The 23,847-nt window shown below is 50.2% G+C and overlaps 1 protein-coding gene across 1 annotated transcript in view; it reads right to left on the reverse strand.

Annotated features, from left to right (window-relative positions):
• Positions 1-68: 68 nt before the first annotated feature.
• Positions 69-23,847, reverse strand: part of IQSEC2 (IQ motif and Sec7 domain ArfGEF 2) — a 182,915-nt gene continuing 159,136 nt past the window's right edge. Inside the window, exons 6-15 of the mRNA XM_084835934.1 lie at positions 18,449-18,610; positions 16,833-16,955; positions 13,051-13,217; positions 10,312-10,451; positions 10,041-10,166; positions 8,425-8,524; positions 7,717-7,878; positions 7,207-7,380; positions 5,943-5,992; positions 69-5,462 (exon numbers count right to left, since the gene is read on the reverse strand). Coding sequence (XP_084692060.1) covers positions 4,389-5,462; positions 5,943-5,992; positions 7,207-7,380; positions 7,717-7,878; positions 8,425-8,524; positions 10,041-10,166; positions 10,312-10,451; positions 13,051-13,217; positions 16,833-16,955; positions 18,449-18,610 — 2,278 coding nt within the window. The 3' untranslated portion in view covers positions 69-4,388. The remainder of the gene's footprint in view (positions 5,463-5,942; positions 5,993-7,206; positions 7,381-7,716; positions 7,879-8,424; positions 8,525-10,040; positions 10,167-10,311; positions 10,452-13,050; positions 13,218-16,832; positions 16,956-18,448; positions 18,611-23,847) is intronic.

Here is a 23,847-nt window from a genome sequence, read left to right on the forward strand (position 1 = left end):
GCACAGTCTTTCACAGCTACCGCCCGTCCCTCCACTCCCCCTCCCCCCCCACTCCAAATACCCAACAGTGTTGGTGAATAACACACAAGACACTCCTCCGTCACACAGCAAGGACATTCGGTCAATTTATGAAGCATCAAATATACAGTTTCTTATGTACAAAGTGGGCCGGAGGTGAGGGGGTGGGGGGAAGGTAAGGAACCAAAAAATACAGTCAGTTTGGAGTCTTCCAACCATGAGCTCTAGGAAAAGGGGCAGGGGTGAGAGACCCATGCTGCAGAAAACACATGGGCTAGAGGCCACCCCCTCCCTCGTAGAGGCTGATATTTATAATATATAGTATATACATAGGAATCTCTGTACAGCAACAAACCCGACACAGGAAATGCAGTGCAGGGTAGGGACAAAGTGCATGCTGGGGGTGGGGCACAGGGTGGGAAGACCTGGCATGGGCTATGAAGGGGAGGGGGAGGGGGAGAGGAGAAGCCCAGGATGTTGCGGGGTGGCCGTGGGAGCCACTACAGCAAGGCCTAAGCCTCCGCCTGCCTGCAGCTACAGGCAGGGCTCCTGGGCTCCCCTCAAGGCTCTGGAGTGTGATCAGTGAGTGGAGGAGTGGGGAAAAAGAGGCAGGGAGCTTTGACTCTGGGCTGACAGTCAGCGAACCCTGGAGCCTCCTCAAACCCTCCATGGATTGGTCTTGTTTTATACTTTCCCCTCCCTCAAAGAGCTGGGGGCTGGGAATCCTACCTCTCTCACTCAGCCTGCTCTCCATCGAGCAGTCATTCCCAGAACTGGTGGACAGGGCACACTAGCATGATTGTCTAGCAGTGCACAGCAAGAAATAGAGTTAAACGTTCTTCCCCACGCTGGTGCCCTCCAGAGGTGCTGGACTACAAAACCCATCATGGCCATGGTGGCTGGGGATGATGGGAGTCACACCCCAACACCTCTGGATGTAGAAGGCTGGTTTAAAAATTAATTCAAGTTCCTGCAAGACTGCTGCTTTTGCCGCCTCTGAGGCCAGGCTATTTTGACCTCTCTCTGCGCCCCATCGCAGCCAAAGCAGAAACGCACGGGGGAAGGCCAGAGTGTCACTGCTCTGGATGGGTCTCTCATTTCAATTTGGGAAAAATGGGCTGCTTCCGTCGCCTGAAGTTTGGGAAACAACACCTGTAAGCATTAAAATAATTTATTCTGTCCAAAATCCACAGCTTCTCCTTAAAAATATACAAACAGGCACTGTTAACTTGGACCACCTTGCCTTATTTTTTGAAATCAAGGTCTGGCAACCTTAAGCCAGTCTCCATCTCCCTTTGGCCAAAGCCGTGGCAATGAAATCGAGGAGCCCTGTCTCTCATCTCTCATCCTATCAAGCAAGAGAGGGGTGGGTGGCAGGCCAAGGTAACACCTTCAGGGAAGGAAGGCTGAGGGGGATGGGTAGGCCAGGGTGGGCCCCATAGGCTTGGGCCAGGAGAAACTGGATCCCCTCTTTTTCCAGAAACGGAGGGAGTAGGGAGCAGGGGTTAAAGTGCATCTGCGCTCCCAAGGAACCAGTGGGGAGGGGGCTTTGCCGCCTCTCCCTGACTGCCAGAGAGAGACACAGGGAGAGGATGAAAGAGCAATTCGGGTGAGAGGAGATCATTATATCCCACCGTGCACTCCTATTTCCCCCCATCCCTAATTGAGTGGGGAAGGGGTTCAAACCAGGCCAGGGAATTGAGCACCCCCTCCCTGGTCCAATGTATTCAGTGCAAACCCCTCAGCAGGGGTGGGGAGAGGAAGGGAGTCAGAATAGCCCTTTATGAGTAAGAACTGAGTGGGCAAGACACATGCCCTTCCCTGTGTCCCAGATTTCTCAAAAATATTTATGACCTGTCCCTTCCCCACACACCTCATCTCTTTCCTTCCTTTAATGTAAACAGCAGTCACTCACAAATCCTGTGCAAATGAAAAAGGAGAGCCTCCTCTTCTTCCCCTCCTCAAAAGGGCAGGGAGCACTGCAGCCCCCAGAACCCATCCCCACCCCTCAACGGGGAACAGATGGTTGTTCTCCCTCCTGAGGGACAAGGCAAGAGGCAGGGTGTCTTCGGTGCAGAGGAGACAACAAGGTTGCACATTTACAAGAACATAAAGTATCCTCCACCTGGAGAAACCTTGGTGGCCCTCGTGGAGACAGGAGGGAAGAAACAGGGCCAAACGCTGAAGAGGCTTCCAGGGAGCAACCGGCGCAGGGCCACAGAGCTCGAGGTGTGTGCGTGCACACTGCCTTTTGCTACAAAGCAAGGGATCTGCCTGCAGATGCCCCGCCTTGGCGAAACCGCTTCCTCGGCCTTGTGGGGGCAATGCAGACACAAACGGGCACACAGGCAAGGGACCCATCGCTCCCACCTGCACAGCCACTGACGCCAAAAGCTCCTGGGCAAGGCCTTCCGCCACCCCAGCATTTCCAAGCACTCATCAGACCCACGAGGAAGCCAAGCCTGGACCCACTCAAGTTATAGTGGGGGTTAAAGGCCAAACAGTGGCAGACACAGTTGCCTCTGAACAGCTATGAGGCTGCCAGGGCTCAGCCCTGGAAACAGAATCAGCAAGGCTCAGTCCTAGAATTAGTGAGGCTGCAATGGAAACAGTGTTTTGAGCATAGACAGAGTGCACTGAAACCATGGGGGTGGGGGCAGTTGCCTGGCAGCTCCACGTACAATGGATCAATAGGACCCCTCTACGTCATTTCAATGCTTATCAAGGAATGGTCTGAAAGCAACCACAGAGAAATGATTCCCAGGCTGCTACTGGTTTTGTGTACTGGGACTCGGGTAGCTCCTTTAGATGCCCCATTTCAAAGCTTGCCTAGCCTCTCCTGACCTGGCATCAAAACCTCAGTGTGAAACTGGCACCACCCTCAGGCCACCTGTGGCATTGTTGGTCTAGACCAGCCATGCCATGCCCAAGCTGGTGCCCTCCAAAGGTTCTGGACTACAGCTGGGTGGGGGATACTTCAGCAGGTTACAGCCCAACACATCTGGAGGGCACCAGGATGGGCAAGGCTGGTCTAGAAGGCACCCTCAGTTTCAGCTCCTGCTCTGTTCCCAACACCCGCCTCAGCTGTTTGCTACTTGAGGGGGAGGGCGTTCATGGACAGTTGCTGCTATTAAAAACTGGGACAATTTTAAAAACCGTTTAAAAAAAATTAAAAACTGTATAAATGAGGGGAAAAAGCAAGAGGCTCTCCTTTGGTCAACCTCCCCAGAAGAAAATGACACCCTTTGGGCAGGTCTGATAAATGGCCACCTACTACGTAAACAAGACATGTGGGCAGCAGCCAGAGGGACTACCTGCTCCTTGACGAACATTTCAGAGAGACAAGGGCCATCATTTCGTGCAGGTGGGCAAACACAGGTGGCACAGGCAGACCCCAAGAGAAAAAGAAATGCGCCCCCCCTGCTTTTATGGGAGTCCTGCTTGCGCTGGTGCCTTGCGTGGAGAGAAAGAGCGCATGGAGGTGCAAAGCCCACTGCATGCCTTGCTCTGCCCATGTGAAACCTCCACACGGCACAAGCATGTATACCTTGCTCTGCCCAAACAGCAGATGGGAGTGGTGAAATTGTCCCTGGATTGATCCACGAGGGGGGAGGTGTCTCAGGACTGAACCCCCCCTCCCACAATACTATCCCACCACCAACAACAATGTGAAACAATATGATTCAGGAACAGTTTTACCTCCTCATGTGCTGTTTGTGTGAACTAGGTATGCATAAGCTTCCCCCACCTGGTGCCCCCCAGATGTGTTGGACTACAAATCCCAGAATTCTTAGCCACCACAGCAATTGGCCATACTAGCTGGGAATTATGGGAGTTGCGGTCCAACGCATCTGCAAGGCTGGCGTAAGGGCTATGCACCTACACCAGGTGTGCAGCCCATGTACAGAAAAGCCAATGTGGGAAATTCTAGAAAACAAGTCTGCCCTCCCCTGCACCTCATGCTTTTAGCAACGCCCTTCTCTGCAAGGTTGCCACACGGTCCGCAGACACCCCTTTTCCTAACCAGAAAGGGGCAGGAGGAGGGGACCAGGAGGGAAGAGAGAAAGAGGTGTGGGGCCCCAAGCAGCAAAGCCTGCGTGTGAAGCTGGCGCCACCCTCAGGCCTCGAGTGACGTCGCAGGTCCAGATCTCTTCTCTTCCGAGGCTCCAAGGGATGCCCTCTCTCAGCTCTGATCCTAGGAAAAAGAGGGACGGGGTGTGGAGTGGGGAGGAGGAAGGGGAATGGCCATAAAGTCTAGACACCTTCCTGACCTCCACCCCTCCCCACCACTGCCTCCGCTGGGAAGGGGGAGGCCCCGAGCTCCATTATTTATATATTTATACCCATCAACCCCGTGGTGGTGGCCTTCCTCACACGACGGTGCTGATTCTGTTGACCGGCTTCGGTTTGGGGTTGGGGGGCCCTTGAGGGGGCATGGCTTGGGGGCCCCCTTGGTGCATGGGGATGTGCTGTGGCAGCGGGGAGGTAGGAGCCGCCGGGGAGTGGGGGCTGAGGGGAGTGTGGGGCGACGGAGGGGGGAGAGGTGGGTAAGAAGGATGGGGAGGGATGGGGGAGTGAGGAGGGGGCATTGGAGGCTGCCCGTGGTGTGGAGGAGGAGGGTGGCCATGGTGCCCGGGGTACGGCCCCATGCCAGGCGGCGGAGGAGGCCGCTGAAGGAGCTGGGCGGGATGATGGCTGAAGATAAAGTGCTTTGGAGGCTGCTGCCTGTGCAGGGTGTGTTGCCCCCCGCCGACACCGCCCACCCCCCCAGGCTGATGCAGCTGCTGAGGGTAGGTGTGGGCCAGGGCGTGCTGTGGGGCGGGGCTGTAGAGGGGCAGGGGCGAGGTGGGCTGGCGCCCATGGGGGAAGGGGGGGTGCTGGGAGGCAGCCGCTGCCATCTGGAGCGCGCGCTTCTGCTGGCTGGGCCGGCCCAGGGTGTAGTGGTGATGCGGCTGCGGGGTGGGGAAGGCCGGGACGGCCTGCTTTTGCGGAGGGGCTGAGAGAGGGGGCTGCTGGGAGTGGTGGTAGCGCTGGACCTGAGGCGGCAAGGGGTTGGAGGGCAGGGCCAGCGGGGGCGGGGGCGGGGCCGGCTGTGGCGGGGGAGGGGGCTGTTGGGGGTAGGGAGGGGGCGGCTGGGCAGAGGGGCCATGGCAGTACTGGGCATGGAGGGCCTGCAGCTTGGACTGGCTGCCGTCGGGGAGAGATGGGTGGCTGTGGTGAGGGTGGTGCTGGGGGAGGTGGTGGTGGGACGAAGACGCCGAGGAGGAGGAGGCCGAGGCCTGTCCGGGTGGCGTCTGGAAGGGTCCCTTCCCACGCTTGCTGCCAAAGAGGGAGCCCAAGAAAGACGAAGAGTTGGAGGGGGGGCGAGGCTGGGGCTTGTATTCCTCTGGAGGAGGCGGTGGCGGCACTCGCTGGTGGGGACGTGGGCTGCTAATAATAGACCCCTAAGGTGGAGGGGGGTGAGGGAGAGAGAGAGAGAGAATGGAAAGAGAGAGAGGGAAAGAGAGAGAGACAGAGAGAGACAGAGAGAGAATGGAAAGAGAGAGAGACAGAGAGAGAGAACAGACGGGGTATTAGACAATTGGCTTCTATCATCCCCCTGTGCTTATGGCGTTCAGACTCTTCTGAACTTGGCTCAGGGCAGACTGCGGTTTCTGCCCCTCTGAAGGAAGGCTGGCCTTAGCTAAAAGTACTGCATGCTGGGAAGGGTGGCTAGTTCTCCCACGTCAAAGAAACGACTCCCACGTCCTCTGGCCCTCTGCTGTGTCTCCCTCTGCTGGGGACGGAGGTAGACACAAAAGAAAAGAGAGAAGGACAGAGAGGCTGCGAGGCGGAGAGAGCGGGAAGGGGCGGGGGAGCTCCACCTGCATCTCTCCCTCCCCCCACACCCCCAAATCTGGCTCCCTTTCCTCCAGCCCACTTACTTCAATTGTGCTGTCCAAGGATCCCACGCTGTTACGGCGGCCCCGCTTGCCTGCAACAGAGCAGGGGTTAGCGAGACCTGAACGCCACCCTCTGTCCCTTTTAGCCAGTACTCCAACTTTGACTGGGCTGGGGGGGTGGCAAGGGGGACCCTCCCCCCAATCCCATAAAGCACAGCAACAAAGCAGAGTTAGAGTTAGCAGAAGACAGAGGGAAAACAGAGAGAGCCTCTTGCCCCTGTTCTACTTCGGTCTGATGCAGTACAGGCATTACGTTAAATACCCATAGGAAGCAGAGCCCCATCTGCTGCTTTCAATTATCTGGGTTGGATCCTGCCGCGTGCTGCCCCTCCCTTTCATATTTCCACCCCTCCTGAAACTCTGAACACAGTTGCTTTTCTTTCTCACACAATCAAAGTTGGCACTATAAAATGAGAGGGAAAGATGCATCCATCCACCAGCAAATAGCAGCCCCCTCCCAACATCTGATGATCAACTCTTGCAATCCAAACCCTGAGGGGTCCATATTCTTTAGTCATGATGCGGGGGGGGGGGGGATATTATCTAGACATTAAGCTTTTTTTCAGCCAGTAGAAGAAGCCACAATCATTACATTTTAGAGATGGACCAATTTCTGGAGTGAAACTAAAACCAAGCCAAGTTTCAGCAGAACTGGATTTTTTTTAGGACTAGGCTGCATTGCATAGCTTATAGGTGGCGGCGGGTGTTCCATCTTTGAACGTGAAATCTCCCTGCAAGTAGAAACCTAGCAATCCAGGGACACGGGTTCAGCGTAGGGACCCCCCCTATTTTTCTACATGCAGGGATTTGTCTTCTTCCTAAGACAGCATTCAAAACAAGTAACCTCCACCCCCCATAAAGCCTGAAAAGTTACAACTGAGGACACACTCTACATAAACTGACTTCCATTCTGGAATCCAGAGAATGGAGCCCAGAACAGCACTCAGCTTCACCAGGTGCCTGCAGAGGGCCTCTTGCACCATGTGGGGTCAGTGAAGTCATCTGCTACATCCCATACTGGAGGCTGCCAGGTGTGCCAGGCAAGGCCTAGCCTGGCACATGGCTCCCAAAACTGGGCAGGCATTTCAGTTCCAGTGGAATTTGGCGGCATGCCTGTCGCGTTCTCATCAGCACCAATCGAGAAATTCAGGTTCCTTCCTGATCTTCGTCCCAGCCCTGAGCCTACCAGGCGCTCTCCTCCTGGAGCCATGGAAAGAACCCAAAGTCCAGACCCCCAGCCCCTCACCAGCATCGGAGAGGTCGCGGAGGGAGCTGCTGAGGGCACTTCTCTTCAGCCCTTCGCCCACAGTGTAGGCGTCCTCCAGGCTGCTGCGTGTCAGGGTCCCGTTCACAGTATCCTTGGGCCCAGACGAGGGGGAGGCGTTGGGGCGCATCACCCCTTTCTGCTTCTCTAGCTCCGCTGTGGGAGGGGGAGGAGGGAGGAGAGAGACAGACACACACAGACACATTTAGGGACCTTCTGTTTGGGGCCCCACAGCCCCAACTTACAGACAAAGGCCTGCTTGCAGTTTACACCAAAGCTATGTTTGGAAATAATCAACAAATATCACGAACATTTGCAAAGGTTGATCTAAAATGTTGGCATGTGGAGCTCCTTGGGGCATAAACGCTCCACCTCTCTGGTCACTTAAGGCCTTCACAATGGTTCCCCATTTGTTATTGAGCTTCCCAACTCTCACCCGTATTCAAATACATTTCCACAGCAACGAGGACTAGAACCACTGATCTCACTCACATTCCACACGGTATTTCTCCATCTCTTGCACTTCAGCAATGGATTCCCGCAGGTCGCTGGTAAAGCGCAACCGATCCTGCAGGCTGGGGGCATTGAAGATGATCAGGACTTTCCTCTCCCCACCAGGAACTGCTGAGAGCAGCTTAATCCCGAACTGGTAATCTGGGTGGGAGAGAGTCAGATGCTGGGTGATTGAGGGCCCACTCCCATTCAGGGTGGTGAATCAGCATGGGGGCCATGGCATGGGGTGGGGGGGCAGGCTCTGAGGGAGGCCACCAGGATGGCTCCAACTACTGAGTGGATGGGTAAAAGACAGACGGGGGCCATGTAGTGGGCTGGCTAACGGAGGAGCGGAAGGGGACTTGAGAGGAGGCCCAATGGGCCTATATAGCTGATCAGGAGGCTGAAGATACAACATCAGTGTGGATTAATATGGAGGGGAAAAGAGATTAATCTCATACTGCAGCCTTCCCCAACCTGGTGCCCTCCAGGTATTTTTGGACTTCAACTCCCATCAGCTCCAGCCAGCATGGCCAACCGTCAGGAATGCTGGGAGCTGTCGTCCAAAAGATCTGGAGGCCACCAGGCCGGGGAAGGCTGTGATCATATATCCCACTGGTTGATGCCAGGGGTCCGGCCCCGGGAAGGGGCAACCACCAGGTCGGCAGCTGCTGCCTCTGTAGCGGGACCTTCGGCAGGGAAACTCACAGGAATTCTGAAAGAGCTGCAGCTGCATCTCGACGAGAGGGAAGCTCTGGCGGAAACTGTAGGTCACGAGGATCTTCTTCTTCTGGAAAATCTTTGTCACCTAAACATGGTTGGGGCGTGTGGGGAGGAGAGGATCAAGGAGGAGGAGAGTTAACCACTGTGCCTTCACTCCTGGAGCTGAGCAGGGGGCCCAGAGGTACTGCCACCTCCTTAGCTGGGGCAGGCCTCTTTCCTGAGTCAGAGCAGCCTCAGCCACAGGTTAAGACCTTATTCATGCTTGTGCGAGGTCCAAAGAATCGCCTTAAGAAACAACAACGGACAGCAGAGTCATACATCCCGAAAGCAGGGTGGGATCTGCTTCCACCACGTGCCTGGATGCTCGGCGCTCCAGCAGCATTTGTAGCAGGGGCTCGCACAGATCGGTCACCCGACAGGGTTGCTTCTCACCAGCCCCCAGGGGAGGGGCAAGACTGCCACAGACAGGAACCGTGACATTCTCCCAGCTCACATGATTCTTCCCTTTGGACGTTTTCACAGCAGAGTGCAACGGGGGCCACCAAGGTCTCCCAGGTGGCTCCCCACCTGACTAGTAGGTAAACCAGGACTCCTGATGCTGCGCCCTGCTGGTTCCCCAGCGCCGCTCATGGGGCCCTCTGCGGTGGGGGGGGCAGCCCGTCTCCACTCCCAGCACGCCCTCCAGTCTGGGGTGGGGCCAATGCTGGCTCCAGGTTTTGGAGGGCCCCTTGGGCAAGGCACCCTCAGTGGGCCCCTCTGCCTCAGTGAGTCCACTTTCCCACCGCCACTGTCGCCGGCTGCTCTTGCTCCTCATCACCTTTCTCGTCACTGCTGCCGCTTGCTTGCTTCACAGGCAGAGAGCCAGGGAGCAGGCAGGCCGGGGCACCTCCTCCTCCTTGTCTGGGCCAGAGCTAGAGTCAAGTGAACGAGCACGTTGCCATAGTGAAGAGGAGGAGCAACTCCAGGGGGCTTTTGTCAGTGGGCCCCTGCTCGGGTGTGGGCCCTCGGCAAGTGCCCAGCCATGCCAGAGCCCTTGATGCTGGCTCTGGATGCGGCCCCACTAGGTATCACTTCACCCATTCTCCCAAATACAATCCAGGAATCCTGGCTCATAAAGTTTAAATTTGTGTCTTTAACATGAGGAAATGACATTACATACTTATTCAGGTTCCCACTAATCAAATGATTTTCAAACTGGTGTGAATTTTTCACAAGTTTTTTCATATACTTTTGTTTTTCCCCACCAAGGTCTTTCCTTCACTGACAGTGTGGTTTTAATTTTTAAAAATGCTTTGGTCAGTAAGTCACCTTCAAGAATCAGGGGACTGAGATAACCCATCCCCCACGTCGGTGGCCCTGTGACATCAACTACCCTCTGAGAGAACACCAGGAGGCGGCAAGCAGGCTAAAGGACACTGTTTAACCAAAATTGCTTCTCTCAAAGGACACTCGATTTTTGCTTGGTGCAGATGCCGACAACGTCTGATGTCCATCATCACCTGGCGCGACAAAACCAGTGCATGCTAAGGCTGCCGGGTGTGGTCAAAACAAACAGGGCTCTCTCCCAGGGGTCTTCGCTCCCTTCCCGACCCCATCCTTACCACTAACAGGTCGTTGAAGAGGAAGACCTCCCTCTGGTGCAGCCCAAGCCGCTGGGGCCGGTTGGGGTCAGGTACCTCGTACAGCTGGCAGCAGCAAACCAGGCGCCTGTGAGGCAGGGAGAGTACCTGAGGGGACAGACAGGAAGAACATGCTGAGGGTGGAACCAGGCAGAGGGGAAACCCTGAGCAGGCCACAGTCCATCTCCTCTGAGGAAGGCCACCCTGAGCAGGCCACAGTCCATCTCCTCTGAGGAAGGCCACTTTCACTCACCGGCTTTTTGCCTACGATCATGCGCTCCACTGCTTGGACTTGGGACACATGGTCGTCATTGGTACGCAGCTCCCGGCTCTGAATCCGCTGATAAATCCCTACCAGCAGGTCACGGGGAATATCCTCGCCATTATCCACCCCTGGCAAAGAAATCAGACAGAGAGGAAGTCATCAGATTATAGGGACAGCCTGAGGCAGATTTAGTCTGTCTAGAAAGCAATAATAACACCAGCGCTTTAGAGACTTCAGAAGTTATTCTTGGTTAGTCCTTATAACAGCCCTGCAAGGCAGGCTAAGATCATTAAACCCACATTAAAGACGAGGATGAGGGAAAGACTGAAGGCAAAAGGAGAAGGGGACGACAGAGGATGAGATGGCTAGATAGCATCACCGATGCAATGAATATGAACTTGAGCACACTCTGGGAGAGAGCGCAGGACAGGAAGGCCTGGCGTGCTATGGTCCATGGGGTCACGAAGAGTCGGACACGACTGAACGACTGAACAACAACAACTAGTGCCACCTAGTGAGTAAGTGGCTGAGGTAAGGGTGAATAACATACAACACATGGGCTGCATGAGGCCCCCGCAGCCCCCCAGTGCAGCCCCCCCCCCACTCTCCGAAATTCAGGGAGACCTCTGCCCAAATTTTATTTTTATTTTTCTAAACAATATGCCACCCATAGCTAATTTTGTCCCTTTTGCTGCTCCGTACCTGCTCCAGACACCATTAAAAAATGTATATATATATCCTCCCATTTTCAACACCCGTGGGGCGGTGGTGGTACAGCCTACAGGGTGAGGCAGCGGCAGGGAAATGGCTCCTGGAACTCATGAAATTGCCCACCCCTAGGCTGAAGCGAAATCTGAACCATGTTTCTGGATTCTGTAAAAAAATCTCACTGATATTTCAGGTCAAATATTTTTCCATTTAAAAAGTTTCTCTAGGATGATTTACAAACCTTTATTTAGATCAACAGGGTAACAGGAACTGTACAACGCCCAGAAATTATATGGGCACCTTCCCAGAAGGTCCAGCAAACCTTGTGAGCCACTGGATTCCGCAGTTTGTTATGGAAAGTATGGATCTGCAAGTACCTGTGTTATTGTGGTGTTGGATCTAGTCTGAGTTGGTCTTAAGGTAGTACCATTGTTGTCTATTTGTGTGCGAAGGAATCCTAACTATAATTGGGGGATTAAGAGATAATTTCCGCGTTGAGCCAAACGATGGCTGTTTCTTCTCTTCTAGCTCAGTTCAATGAAAGTCCAGAAGAACACAGATGCAGATTTAAACTACAATAGATATCTGGTTCCTTTCTGTTCATTTCTCACAGAAGTGCCAACATGTGAATGTTGAGAATGGTTAGGTCTTGCCTCTAGACTGCCAAACATTTACTGTCATCAACCACTGAACCAATAGTGTCTGTCTGTCTGTCTGTCTGTCTGTCTGTCTGTCTGTCTGTCTGTCTATCTATCTATCTATCTATCTATCTATCTATCTATCTATCTATCTATCTATCTATTTCATTTCTATACTGCCCAATAGCCGAAGCTCTCTTTTGATAGTCGAACATAGGCTCTTCTATCTAGGCTCGAGATAGACAATAGTTTTCAAGATTTCTATCTCTGCTCGGATGTAACATGCAGATTTACAGGGTCAGAAGCTGACTGATCTGAATCTTAAGGACCATTGTATCTGTAACGTGGCAAATAGACTGTTTATATTACTGGACATATTGTTGAATCTTTTCTTTTTATTTAGTGGGTTAGGAACGGTTATTGTGAATGGATTTGCTTTTTTGCCATGTTCTTTCTCCCCCACCCTGCTTTTCCTCTCCATTGCAGTCTCTGATTGCAAATATGTTTTCCCCCTTTTATTCTTTATTAAAATCATCATTTTCCTTCTCTCTGATGGTTTGCTCACATTTTTTAAAAAGGGTTTTTAAAGTTTGTCCTATTTTCCATGCCTTAAAATACTACCAAGTATTACCAAGATACATTCTAATTCAGGTTGTGCTTCCTTCCTGTTTTAATAGGAAGCTCGGGGCAGTTCTGCTGACATTTGAGGAGTTTCATCATCACCATTTGCTCATTTTGGGGGGGGGGAAACCCATTGCTGTCAGGAACCAAGTCTGAAGAGAGGACAGAGATAACGCCTCAAGGGCAGCGTCTTGGATTGTGACAGTCTCAGTCTTTCAACAGCCAGGGCTATGACTACTCTGTGCTTAAAACATGTAAAGTTTTCTGTCCAGACAATCCAAATTCTGAACCAAGGAAAGCAGAGCTGCATAAATTATGCAAACTGAGCAGATCTGTAGATCTTCTATTTTGCATCTGTTATTCTGATTTTGCTAGTTGTAAGGGCAGCAAAGGCACTGAAGCCCCACCTCCAAACTGCAGTAAATCTTATTTAGCCATCTTTCTGGCTTCTGAGATTTTACCAGGCATTGCCCATACACTTGCAAGCATTTCTTCTCAGCCATGAGGGCAAGAAACCTGCTGGGTCTTTTTTTTAAAATTGAAAAAACAGGAGATTATTGGGATGCACACTTGCTACCTTTTAATTTTTTTCTGAGTTCCTGTGGAATTACAGCACATACAGAGCCCTTCATACAGTGGTGGATAGCATGTGTTCTGAACCCCAACAACTTCTGTCATGGGAAGCCAAAGAAAAGAGACAATGACAGCAAAGATCCTTTGAGCTCCACAGACATAAAAAAGAAAAAAGATTCTTGCTCACCCCGCAAGTTCTTGATGAAGTCATCTAGTTTCATCTTCCTCTCCGCCTTGACACTGGGGCTGTACATGTCGGTGTTAAGAAGAATGATGGCGAAAGCCAGGATGAAGATGGTGTCTGGGTTTCGGAACTGGCGCACCAATGGGGCATTGCATACACAGTAGCGCTGGCTGGAACAAACGTGGTGGAAGTCAAGGCACAGAGAAGGCAATGGTCAATGCAGGAAACAAAGTCATAAGAGAGAGCCGGGACCAGCTCAAGATTTTTTGCTGCCCAAGGTGGAAAATGTAAAAGATAATTCACCTCTCACTAATTACACATAAGGCACAAGCCACCAATGTTTCTTTTTAATGTGGCTTGGGCAGAGTTTATTAGTGGACTGTGCCCCCAGTTCAAATCTGTCCATCTCTTTCACACTCTTACTTCCACCCTGAGGTGACCATCACAATTTGAGTCAAGGTAGGGCCATCTAGTTATACAAAATCCTTCATTTGCTGCGTGAGAACTGGGACTGGAATGGGACCTGGGGCTGGGTAACTTTTGGTCCAAGACTTTGCCCCAAACCTAGTCCCTCATAGATTGTGATCTGAACTGGATGAGTCAATGTGCCAAATGCAGAGAGAAAATAACCCAAAGAAGGCAAATTCTGGAGTATTTTTTCATTTTACAATAAATAGAATGTGGTCCCCACAAACATCTTTATGTTTCAGTCTCCTTTCCTTACATCTTCACACTCGTGTACCCACTCATACAAAAGGGGAGGGGGCAATGTAAAAACAAACAGGCAACAAACAAAACCAAAACAAATGGGACTAGGATCTAATTATTATTCCAGACCTTAAACTGCCTGAGACTCCGCTCCGTGAATTAAAGAACTTGCTCATTCCATCTTCCTCCTCTTTTTAATAATTTCTTTATTCTGAGAATTCCACTTTCTCAGAATAAAGCCAAGCCCCAGGCTACAGGGGAAGACAACCCCCCATCCCTAGAAGAAAGGTTGTCAAGCCAATCTGACCTGGGGTGAGAGTGCCTCCCGTCCTCTAGATGACAATGATCACCATGCAACAGCCTTCAGTTGAGACATTAGCCCAAACCACAGTTACTGCAAACCACAGTCTGCAACTCCACTTCAAACAATGAAAATATATCTGTTTGCTTTGGCTTTCCCCCAGCCATGGGCTATCTTTGTACCAAACTCATTATACTATTGTGTGTGTGTATGTGTGTGTGGCTTTTGTGTTTGTTTTTATTATTTTGTAAACCACGCTAGGATTTGTTTCAAATGAGAAATGGTATATAAATACTGTTTATACATTTTAAAAATTAAAAATGGTTTCTGATTCTGGTTTGCCAGTGAATCACAAACCCTGGTTTGTCAATTCAAACACTGCACCAAAAGCTCTCTTAACTCTGGTTGAGAATGATGTCTGGACTGAGTCAGAAACACCATCTTCAGAGTGAGTGAGTGTATGCATGTGTATGTATCTGTATCTATATCCATATCTATCTGTATGTGCATGTGCTGTGTATGTATGTGCTAGTAAGGGAGAGGGGAGGGAATCCTTTCTAACCCCAACTAGCCATTACTGTAGCACCAAAATAAGATGTCAGCTTTTATAAGTTCAACCAAATTCTGTCTTAAAACCAACAAGATTCACAACTATTGCATGGAGACAAACTGAAAATCTGGACTCAAAACCAGCTTAAATTTGTTAATGGCCAATTTCTAAGCTGTTAAAAGTTTGTATCCAGTCGTCTTTCAGCTAAAATCATCCTCCCCTGCATACATTAACTTTTCTGATCTGCTGCAGATGTAACTCTGGCTCCCAGCAAACCTTGGTTTGCAAATAGTGAGCTCTGGGAATGAATGCTCATTCCTCCCTTCTCTGCCGCAAGTTCCCCCCTCAGTTACATGTTTGTCTTAAACCAGGGAGGGAAAATAAGCCGCTGTGGCTTATTTTCCCTCCATGATCACGTGAACCCGGTCTATGTCAGTGTTTCTCAAACTGTGGGTTGGGACCCACCAGTGGGTCTTACCCCACCTTCAGTCGGTTCTCAGAGCCTCTTTGCTTGCACCATGGCCACACCATAGATGCTGCACAGGCAGGTGTGGCAGCAGGAGTTGGTTGGAGAGCTGGGCTAATATTTTTAATAATAGTTTTTTAAAACTGGGAAGGGGATAAGCGAGGGAAGCTGTTATCGGAGGAAGTGACTGTAAAAGCAGCAGGAGGGAGGGAGGGAAGAAACTGGCATTTGGGAATAGGGTACAAGTTAAGTGAGAAAGGAGAAGGGGATAGGAAATGACAGCAGATGAGTAAGAATACTTTGAGAGGCATGTGCGGGGGGTGGGGGGAGAGGAAAACAATATAAAATAAAAAGTCCTCTCTACTTGGAGCCTTTGGATCAGCAAATTCTGCCTGAAATGGGGAAGCTGAGTAATGATACCTCCAGAGTCAATGTCTATATTTCATTTGAGGAAAGCTGAACTATGGAACTCCCTGCTACAAGGAAAAACTGTGGCAAAGAATTTGGCTATTTCCAAAGAGGACTTAGATATCAATATAAGATGGTATCAGTAATTGCCAGCTGATTATGCAAAACTCCACTTCCACCTGCCACCATTTTGTGACTGGTAGGCCTCAATTATTTTCAGCTCTCTCAAGAGGGCCCTGGGGGTGGAAAGTGTGAGAACCCCTGTACTATGTCAAAGCAAGGGAGTGAAGAGTTTGCACCAGAGATTCTCAAAGTTGCTCTAACTTTGCAGGGGGCCAGTGTAATTTCTGCCCTGGACCTCTGATGTATTTTGTGAAGTGTGCCTTCTCAGCCTTTTAAGCTAAACAGGTCAGCTCTCTTAATCATAACCTCTTAAAATGTTTTCTCCAGTCCTGTAATTATTTTATAAAGGGGTAGTTGTGGAGCAGCCAAAACAACAAAGAGTCCCATGGTGCCTTAAAGAACGATCCGTATATTGCACCATAAGCATTATCATCATTTTACTTGTCCAAAATGAAAGGAGACAAGTCCTTAAATCTCCCTCAGGCAGACTTACAGCCTGGTCATGCTTTGGACCATGGTGTGTCATGTTCACACGTGACAGGATGAAAGACTGCATCTCTTGTTCTTGCACACCCGCTACGTGTGAGAAGGTAGTGCTCTCTCAGGCTCATATGCACATGCATTGCTACGCACATATCCCCCGTCCACTCTTTCTGGTGGCAGATGGATCGAGTGGGAGGGATACATGCAAAGGAAGATGTATGCACATTTAAGACCAATCACAGCACATTCTATATACTGTGGGAAGGGGTCTGCTCAGGCTAGAGGCTCGCTTCAGCTTCTCACTAGCTGTAATGTTCTGTACACTGGAGCCAGCGTATGAAGTGGCCTGGCTTGTCAAAGTGCTGAATGGATTCTTTGGCCTTCCTTTCAGACTCTGATGTTTTTCTTTTCTTTTCCTCATATGTATAGTCTAACAGAAATGAAGTCAGCATTCCAGCACCTGTACCCTTGCGATATACATAGATACTGAAGTTGAAGCAGAAAAACGATTTGCGCTCACCTTGATCCAGGATAATCATTATGCACTGCAGTATCTCAGTACAAGGCGAGCAACCAAAGGGATTCTGGGACAGAGCGACATGCGCCCCATTGGCCATGGCTTGTGGCCCCTAGAGCACTCGTCTGGAGACCATTTGGCTCAGGGGCTGAAACAGGCCCCCCAGCGCTGCCTCTCCCCTGCATGCCTAGATGGGAACTTTGGAAAGATGGCTCCACCTCCAACATACCTGAAGGCCTCAATGAGGCGCTCCACCTTTTGTGCCTCGCCTTGCACCCGAATGTGAGACTGGAACTTCCGCAACGCGTCGTCCAGGTCCATGCTGGAGAAGTCCATCTCGTCTACCACACAGCTGGAAAGCAGCAGAGGCAGGACAGTGACCAAATGGTAGCAGCTGTGGGAGAGACACTCGCCCGACATGTGTAAGGCTGCCTCCTCTTCCCGCGTCCCATCTTCACTTGCAAAAGCAGTATACCTTGACTGTACTTTCTCTGTAGCACCCATGTGATAACGAGGACATTTTTCGAGCTGTCCTCCACCACCACTCCACAATTATGCAAAGACAAGTTTGTAAGAACTGGAAGAACACAGTGTGGCTCACCTAATTCAGGCATGGGGAAGCTTTTTCAGCCTGAGGGCTCCCTTGGTTCTGGGCATACACATTGGGGGCCGCATGCCGGCAGTGGGTGGGACCACCCTCACTGTGGCATGTGCCCCCCTCCATGCTTGACATGCACACACGCACACACACCATTTACAGACACCCCCCATCCATTCACCACATTCTCTCTCTCACACACACTCCATTCACTCACAGACACACACCTCAAAAGGCACAGCCCAAGAGTCACCCAAAAACAGCCACCCCCCCATCCATTCACCCCATTCTCTCTCTCTCTCTCTCTCTCTCTCTCTCTCTCCCTCCCTCCCTCCCTCTCAGACACACTCACACACGCACGCACGCTCTCCATTCACCCTCACACACGCACCCTATTCACACACATAAACACCCCTTCCCCATACACACACACCACCCATGTTGCAATTAGGTTTTGAAAAAGAGGGAGGATTAGTCCTTCCCCAACAGCAAACACCCTCCCCCCTGTGTGGCAATCAGGTTTTTAAAAGGCTTCCACGGGTTCCAATTGAGGCTTTTAAAAAGCCTCATTGCAGCATATGGTGTGCGTGTGTGTGAGAGGAGAAGAGGGCAGGCTGTGGGCTGGATTGAGAGGCCCCACAGAGTGCATCCAGCCCGTAGGCCCAGAGGTTATCTTCCCCTGATCTAATCCAACTACTCATCTCAAGGCAGGATGCACTGTATCCCAAAGTAGCTTTCTGGAAAACCCCTTTCCACATCTTGCTTGAGCCACTGATGATCTGCTCTTAAAGCCAGAAATCTCTCCCGAACATATGGCCTAACTTTGGAGAAGTCGGAAGGCCCTTGTTTCTTGTCTTGTTGCCTCACTTCTAATGGACAACTTTTAAGAATATCTGAGAACTGTTAGTGTACCTCCTTTTCTCCTGAACCTTTGTCTTATCTAAAGACACGCTCAGTGCTCTACCAGTTTTCTGGTCTCCGTTAGCCTGGAAGTAACTTAATAATACTATGTATTTATACAGCATTTCCCTACGTGCTCAAAATGCCGCACATACATTATCTCAGCAATCTTTTCAACAATCCTGTAAGGCAGAGCAGTAACATGAATGCAGAGGTGGGTTGGGCTAAGTCTGAAAGCGTCATAGGCTACTGACAGCCACCCAGAGTCCTTGCAGCTACGCTAACATTTGAACTCGGGACTTCCATAATTGAGGGGGGGATGGGATGAATCACGAAGAACTCCTTACTCAAGTACATCCCGGTTGAATTGCTTTTGCCGATTGCCAAGAAATTCGCCAATCATCTGCCGGCTCAATCCCTTCCGCTCCAGGATAAAGCGTGCCACGCCAACAGGTGTGTCTGACAGGAAGCCCCTCTCGATCAAATACTGGATCCCCTTCTCTGGTTTCCTGCCGATGGGATGAGAAGGAGCCTGTAGGCATGCATGCCTGAAACCATTTTCACCTGGCACCCACTTCCCCCGTCTGTGATACTTGAGCAGAAAACACAGGCCAGAGCACCAACTTCAAAAAGAAAGTAGTTTAGTTTTGCCACTGGACTAGAGCTTTAGAATCCATGTTTCCACATATTGTTTCTGTCCTCCAGAAACCACCCCGAGTGTCCAGCCTGGTATATTCATTTATTGGGGACAAAAACCAGAGATGAGGGAAGAGCCCTCCATTATCCACTGTTAGCCATATTTATTGCTTCTAGTTGAAGGCCTTTGCAGAATACCTAATGGAGGCATGTGCAATTTCTGTGGGTTGGAGGGCTAATCTCTCCCAGAACCAGCGCCTCCCTCTGCTGCTGCTAAAATTGCTGTTGGCAAAAAAGCAAGGATTTCTCTTTCAAACAGGGGTGGGGAACTTTGGGATGTCCAGAGGCCATTTTCACCTGCCTGCACACCCCCTGTTGGTGCCAAAAATAGGGGAAATTGAAAAGAAGTGATATCCAGAGCTGCTATAGGGCACCAAAAGGGTCAGTATTAGTTTGCAAACAAGCTAATTTGACTCTTTTGGCACTCCATAGTCACTCTGGTAGCCATGGGGAGGGGGGAGTGTTCTTTTTAAAAAATGTGCAGATCCCCTTGAATTTTGGGGGGTGGCAGGTGCCAAACTGGGGGGCTACAGGGGCCACATGCGGCCCACCTCTGCTTTAAACCAAGGCGTATGCTCCCTGCACCTGGTTTTAAGGAGAAATTTCCCCTTTTTTGCCTTTGGCGGCAAATTTAGCTGCATAGTGGGGACTGCAAAAAAGGCCAGGAGGGCCACATGTAGCCTGCGTGTTGCTCATTCCTGATCGAATGGCTCTCTCCTCCATTTTGATCCCACCTTTGAATCTCCATTTGGTCACGTAAGCAAATCCAAGGCTGACATGGGTTAAGGGCTGGTTGTTATAAATGACCAGGTAAACAAACACACCCAAACCAGACTGGCACAAGAAATCTCCCTGCTCCAAGTGACAGCGCCTCAAGTTCTGAGAGGTACCTCCAAGGCCCTTATTAAAGTTGCAAAGGATCATGGGGAGCAACTCTCAAATGCCATCCTGCTTCCTAGGCACCCTAAACACACTACCGGTGTGGTCAGGCCAGCCCTGTCCAAAAGACATGGGTTGTGTCCTCTCTTAATTCAGCTGCCCGCATGCAAGTATCAAGCAAACCATAGGATGAAGGCAATGGTAACATCCGACCTGCCTGGGGAGGGGCGATTTGACCTAGGCTTGCTGCAGGCAAGGAACACCTACCATGGTGGTGGGGTAGGCACACCAGACAGCTGGGAGAGGCCTTAACATCACATCCCCACAGGGAGCTACCCCACCACTGAGACAAGTTAATAGCTATGTACTGAACTGTATAATCTGTTGTAAGCCGCCTTTGGGATCATTCAGGTTGAGAGGCAGAGTATACATCCTTATAATAAATACATGTGCTGCCTGGATGACTGGAGAGCTGTGCCAAAGAAAAACGCTGCCCTATCCCCTTCTGCTCTGCATCCTCAAGAAACAGCAGTGCCAGGGGCGTTGCTAGGCCCGGACCCATCGGGCACTTGCCTCGAATCTATTTCACAGAGCCCTGAGTGTCCACTGCCACTGATGGATGGGGTTTTGTCTCAGCTTACTTGCCATACAGGGGGCAATTTTCACGGGGGATTGCAGCTGGGGAGGGAAGGATGAACTCTCCCTTTCCCACATGCTACAACACTGCCCACCTGCAAGGCAATTAAGCTTAGGGAGAAAATGTTTTCCATTGATCTGGGATGATCTGGGTCAAAGTGCAAATTAATTGAAGAATGTGTTTTATTTGAGGTGATTTGGATGAGAAGTTAATTGGCTGGCTTTGCCTCCTGTGAAATTTAAATAAATCCCTGCCATTATTTATACACTTGGATATACAGATGCAGATTAGCACAGGCAGATTTTATGCAGATTTGTGAGATGGTAGAACCCTGAGGTGGTAGAACGGACTAGCACTTCAGACTGCAGGTGGGGGACATGGCATTTTTAATGTTTCTCTTTGCTAAAACTCCATGTGAGTAGAAAACTGGCACGGAAGGCAAAGGGCAGGATGCTTCCTCATGAAGCACCATCACACCCCATCTCCCTGCAAGCAAAAAACATCACATCAGAGAAAGGTTGCAGCAGCCCTGTCCCTTGCCTGCTGTGCTGGTTTTCTACTCACATGGAGTTTTAGCAAAGAGAAACATTTAAAAAAGCCATATCCCCTGTCTGCAGACTGAAGTGGCACACTCCATTCTACCACCTCAGGACATTACCATCTCATTCTCTATTACATTTAGGTCAAGCTCTTAGCATTGAAATTATCCCAGTGGCCACAAGATGTCAGTGACACCCTTTCCCATTATTAGTCCTCTCTCCCTCCCCCCACCCGCCCTGCCCCCCAAATGTGCTTGAATTGCTGGGAAAGAGGTTGGACAAGGTTAGGGGGCTGGGGTGGGGGAAATACAACATAACATCTGGGTCCCAAAGAGGAAAATGTTTATCTAAAGTGGAAAGTAATCAAGATCCTCCAACCCAGGCCTGATCATATTCTTTGCCAGCAAACGAAATGTCATGAGGGACAGGAATGGTTCTAATTATGAGGTGTTAAATACAGAGCACAAGTTGCTCAAAAAAAGCAGGAGAGTGTGTGCGTGTCCCCCCCCCCCCCCCCGGTGATCTCAAATCTGCTCGGCTCCAGAACTCCAGTGCCAACATGTGAGAGGCAAACTGGGTGCTCCAGAAGTGACACAGAGAGGGCAGGGGGCCATGAAGCAAGAGGCAGGTTCTGGGGTGCGGTTAAGGGCAGCAGGGTGAAAGGCAGCCAGATTACCCACTGGGAAGGTCTCATGTCCCCTTCATGGATCACTGCCTTGTTGTGGTGAAGGGGCTTGCGTAACTCAGTGAAGCCATAAGTTATGCCGATAATGCCGTGCAGGGCCACCCAAGACGGACAGGTCATGGCGGAGAGTTCTGACAAAATGTGGTCCACTGGAAAAGGAAATGGCAACCCACTCCAGTATTCTTGCCAAGAAAACCCCATGGAACGTATCACAAGGCTAAAAGAGATGACGCCAGAAGATGAGCCCCTCAGGTCGGAAGGTGTCCAATATACTACTGGGGAAGAGCAGAGGGTATTTCCAAGTAGTGCCAGAAAGAGTGAAGCGGCTGGGCCAAAGCCGAAAGGGCACTCAGCTGTGGATGTGTCTGATGGTGAAAAGGAAGTCCGATGCTGTAAAGAACAATATTGTTTAGGAACCTGGAATGTAAGGTCAATGAATCAAGGTAAGCTGGAGGTGGTCAAACATGAGATGGCAAGATTGAAGATCGACATCTTGGGAATCAGCGAACTAAAATGGACAAGCATGGGCGAATTTAATTCAGGTGACCATTATATCTACCGCTGTGCGCAAGAATCCCTTAGAAGAAATGGAGTAGCACTCGTAGTCAATAAAAGGGTGGGAAAAGCAGTACTGGGGTACAATCTCAAAAATGAGAGAATGATCTCAGTACGAATCCAAGGCAAACCATTCAACATCACAGTCATTCAAGTCTATGCCCCAACCACTGAGGCCGAAGAAGCTGAGGTTGATCGGTTCTATGAAGACCTACAACACCTTCTAGAACTAACACCCCCAAAAGATGTCCTTTTCATCATAGGGGATTGGAATGCTAAAGTAGGAAGTCAAGAAATCACCGGGATAACAGGCAAGCATGACCTTCCTGTACAAAATGAAGCAGGACAAAGGCTAATAGAGTTTTGCCAAGAGAACACACTGATCACAGCGAACACTCTTTTCCAACAGCACAAGAGGCGACTCTACACATGGACATCACCAGATGGTCAAGATCGAAATCAGATTGATGATGTCCTTTGCAGCCAAAGATGGAGAAGCTCTATACAGTCAGTAAAAACAAGACCTGGAGCTGACTGTGGCTCAGATCATGAGCTGCTTCTTGCAAAATTTCGGCTTAAATTGAAGAACGTAGGGAAAACCACTAAACCATTCAGGTATGACCTAAATCATATCCCTTATGAATATACTATAGTGGAGGTGAGGAATAGATTTCAGGGATTAGACCTGATAGACAGAGTGCCTGAGGAACTATGGACAGAGGTCCGTAACATTGTTCAGGAGGCGGCAACTAAATCCATCCCAAAGAAAAAGAAATGCAAGAAAGCAAAGTGGCTGTCTGATGAGGCTTTACAGGTAGCTGAGAAAAGAAGGGAAGCGAAAAGCAAGGGAGAAAGGCTAAGATATATCCAACTGAATGCAGAGTTCCAGAGAATAGCAAGGAGAGACAAGAAAGCCTTCTTAAATGAACAATGCAAAGAAATCGAGGAAAACAATAGAATGGGAAAGACTAGAGATCTTTTCAAGAAAATCGGAGATCTCAAGGGAACATTTTGTGCAAAGACGGGCATGATAAAGGACAAAGAAGGCAGGGACCTAACTGAAGCAGATGAGATTAAGAAGAGGTGGAAAGAATACACAGAAGAACTATACAGGAAAGATCTGAATGTCCCTGATAGCCATGATAGTGCGGTCACTGAACTTGAGCCGCACATCCTAGAGAGTGAAGTCAAGTGGGTCTTAGGAAGCATTAGTAACAACAAAGCTAGCGGAGATGACAGTATTCCAGCCGAGCTATTTAAAATCCTAAAAGATGATGCTGTTAAAGTGCTGCACTCAATATGCCAACACATTTGGAACACTCAACAGTGGCCACAAGACTGGAAAAGGTCAGTTTACATTCCAATTCCAAAGAAGGGCAACGCCAAAGAGTGTTCAAACTACCGCACCATTGCGCTCATTTCACATGCCAGCAAGGTGATGCTCAAAATCCTACAAGCTAGGCTTCAGCAGTATGCGAACCGAGAACTACCGGAAGTACAAGCTGGGTTCCGAAGAGGCAGAGGAACTAGAGATCAAATCGCCAACATTTGCTGGATCATGGAGAAAGCAAGAGAATTCCAGAAAAACGTCTATTTCTGCTTCATTGACTACGCTAAAGCCTTTGTGTGGATCACAACAAACTGTGCAAATTCTGAAAGAGATGGGAGTACCAGACCACCTTGCCTGTCTCCTGAGAAACCTGTACGAGGGTCAAGAAGCAACAGTGAGAACCGGACATGGAACAACCAATTGGT

Source organism: Heloderma suspectum, chromosome 2 (assembly GCF_057233095.1).
Source record: "Heloderma suspectum isolate Gila_16-S chromosome 2, 16-S_ref, whole genome shotgun sequence".
Taxonomy (NCBI): domain Eukaryota; kingdom Metazoa; phylum Chordata; class Lepidosauria; order Squamata; family Helodermatidae; genus Heloderma; species Heloderma suspectum.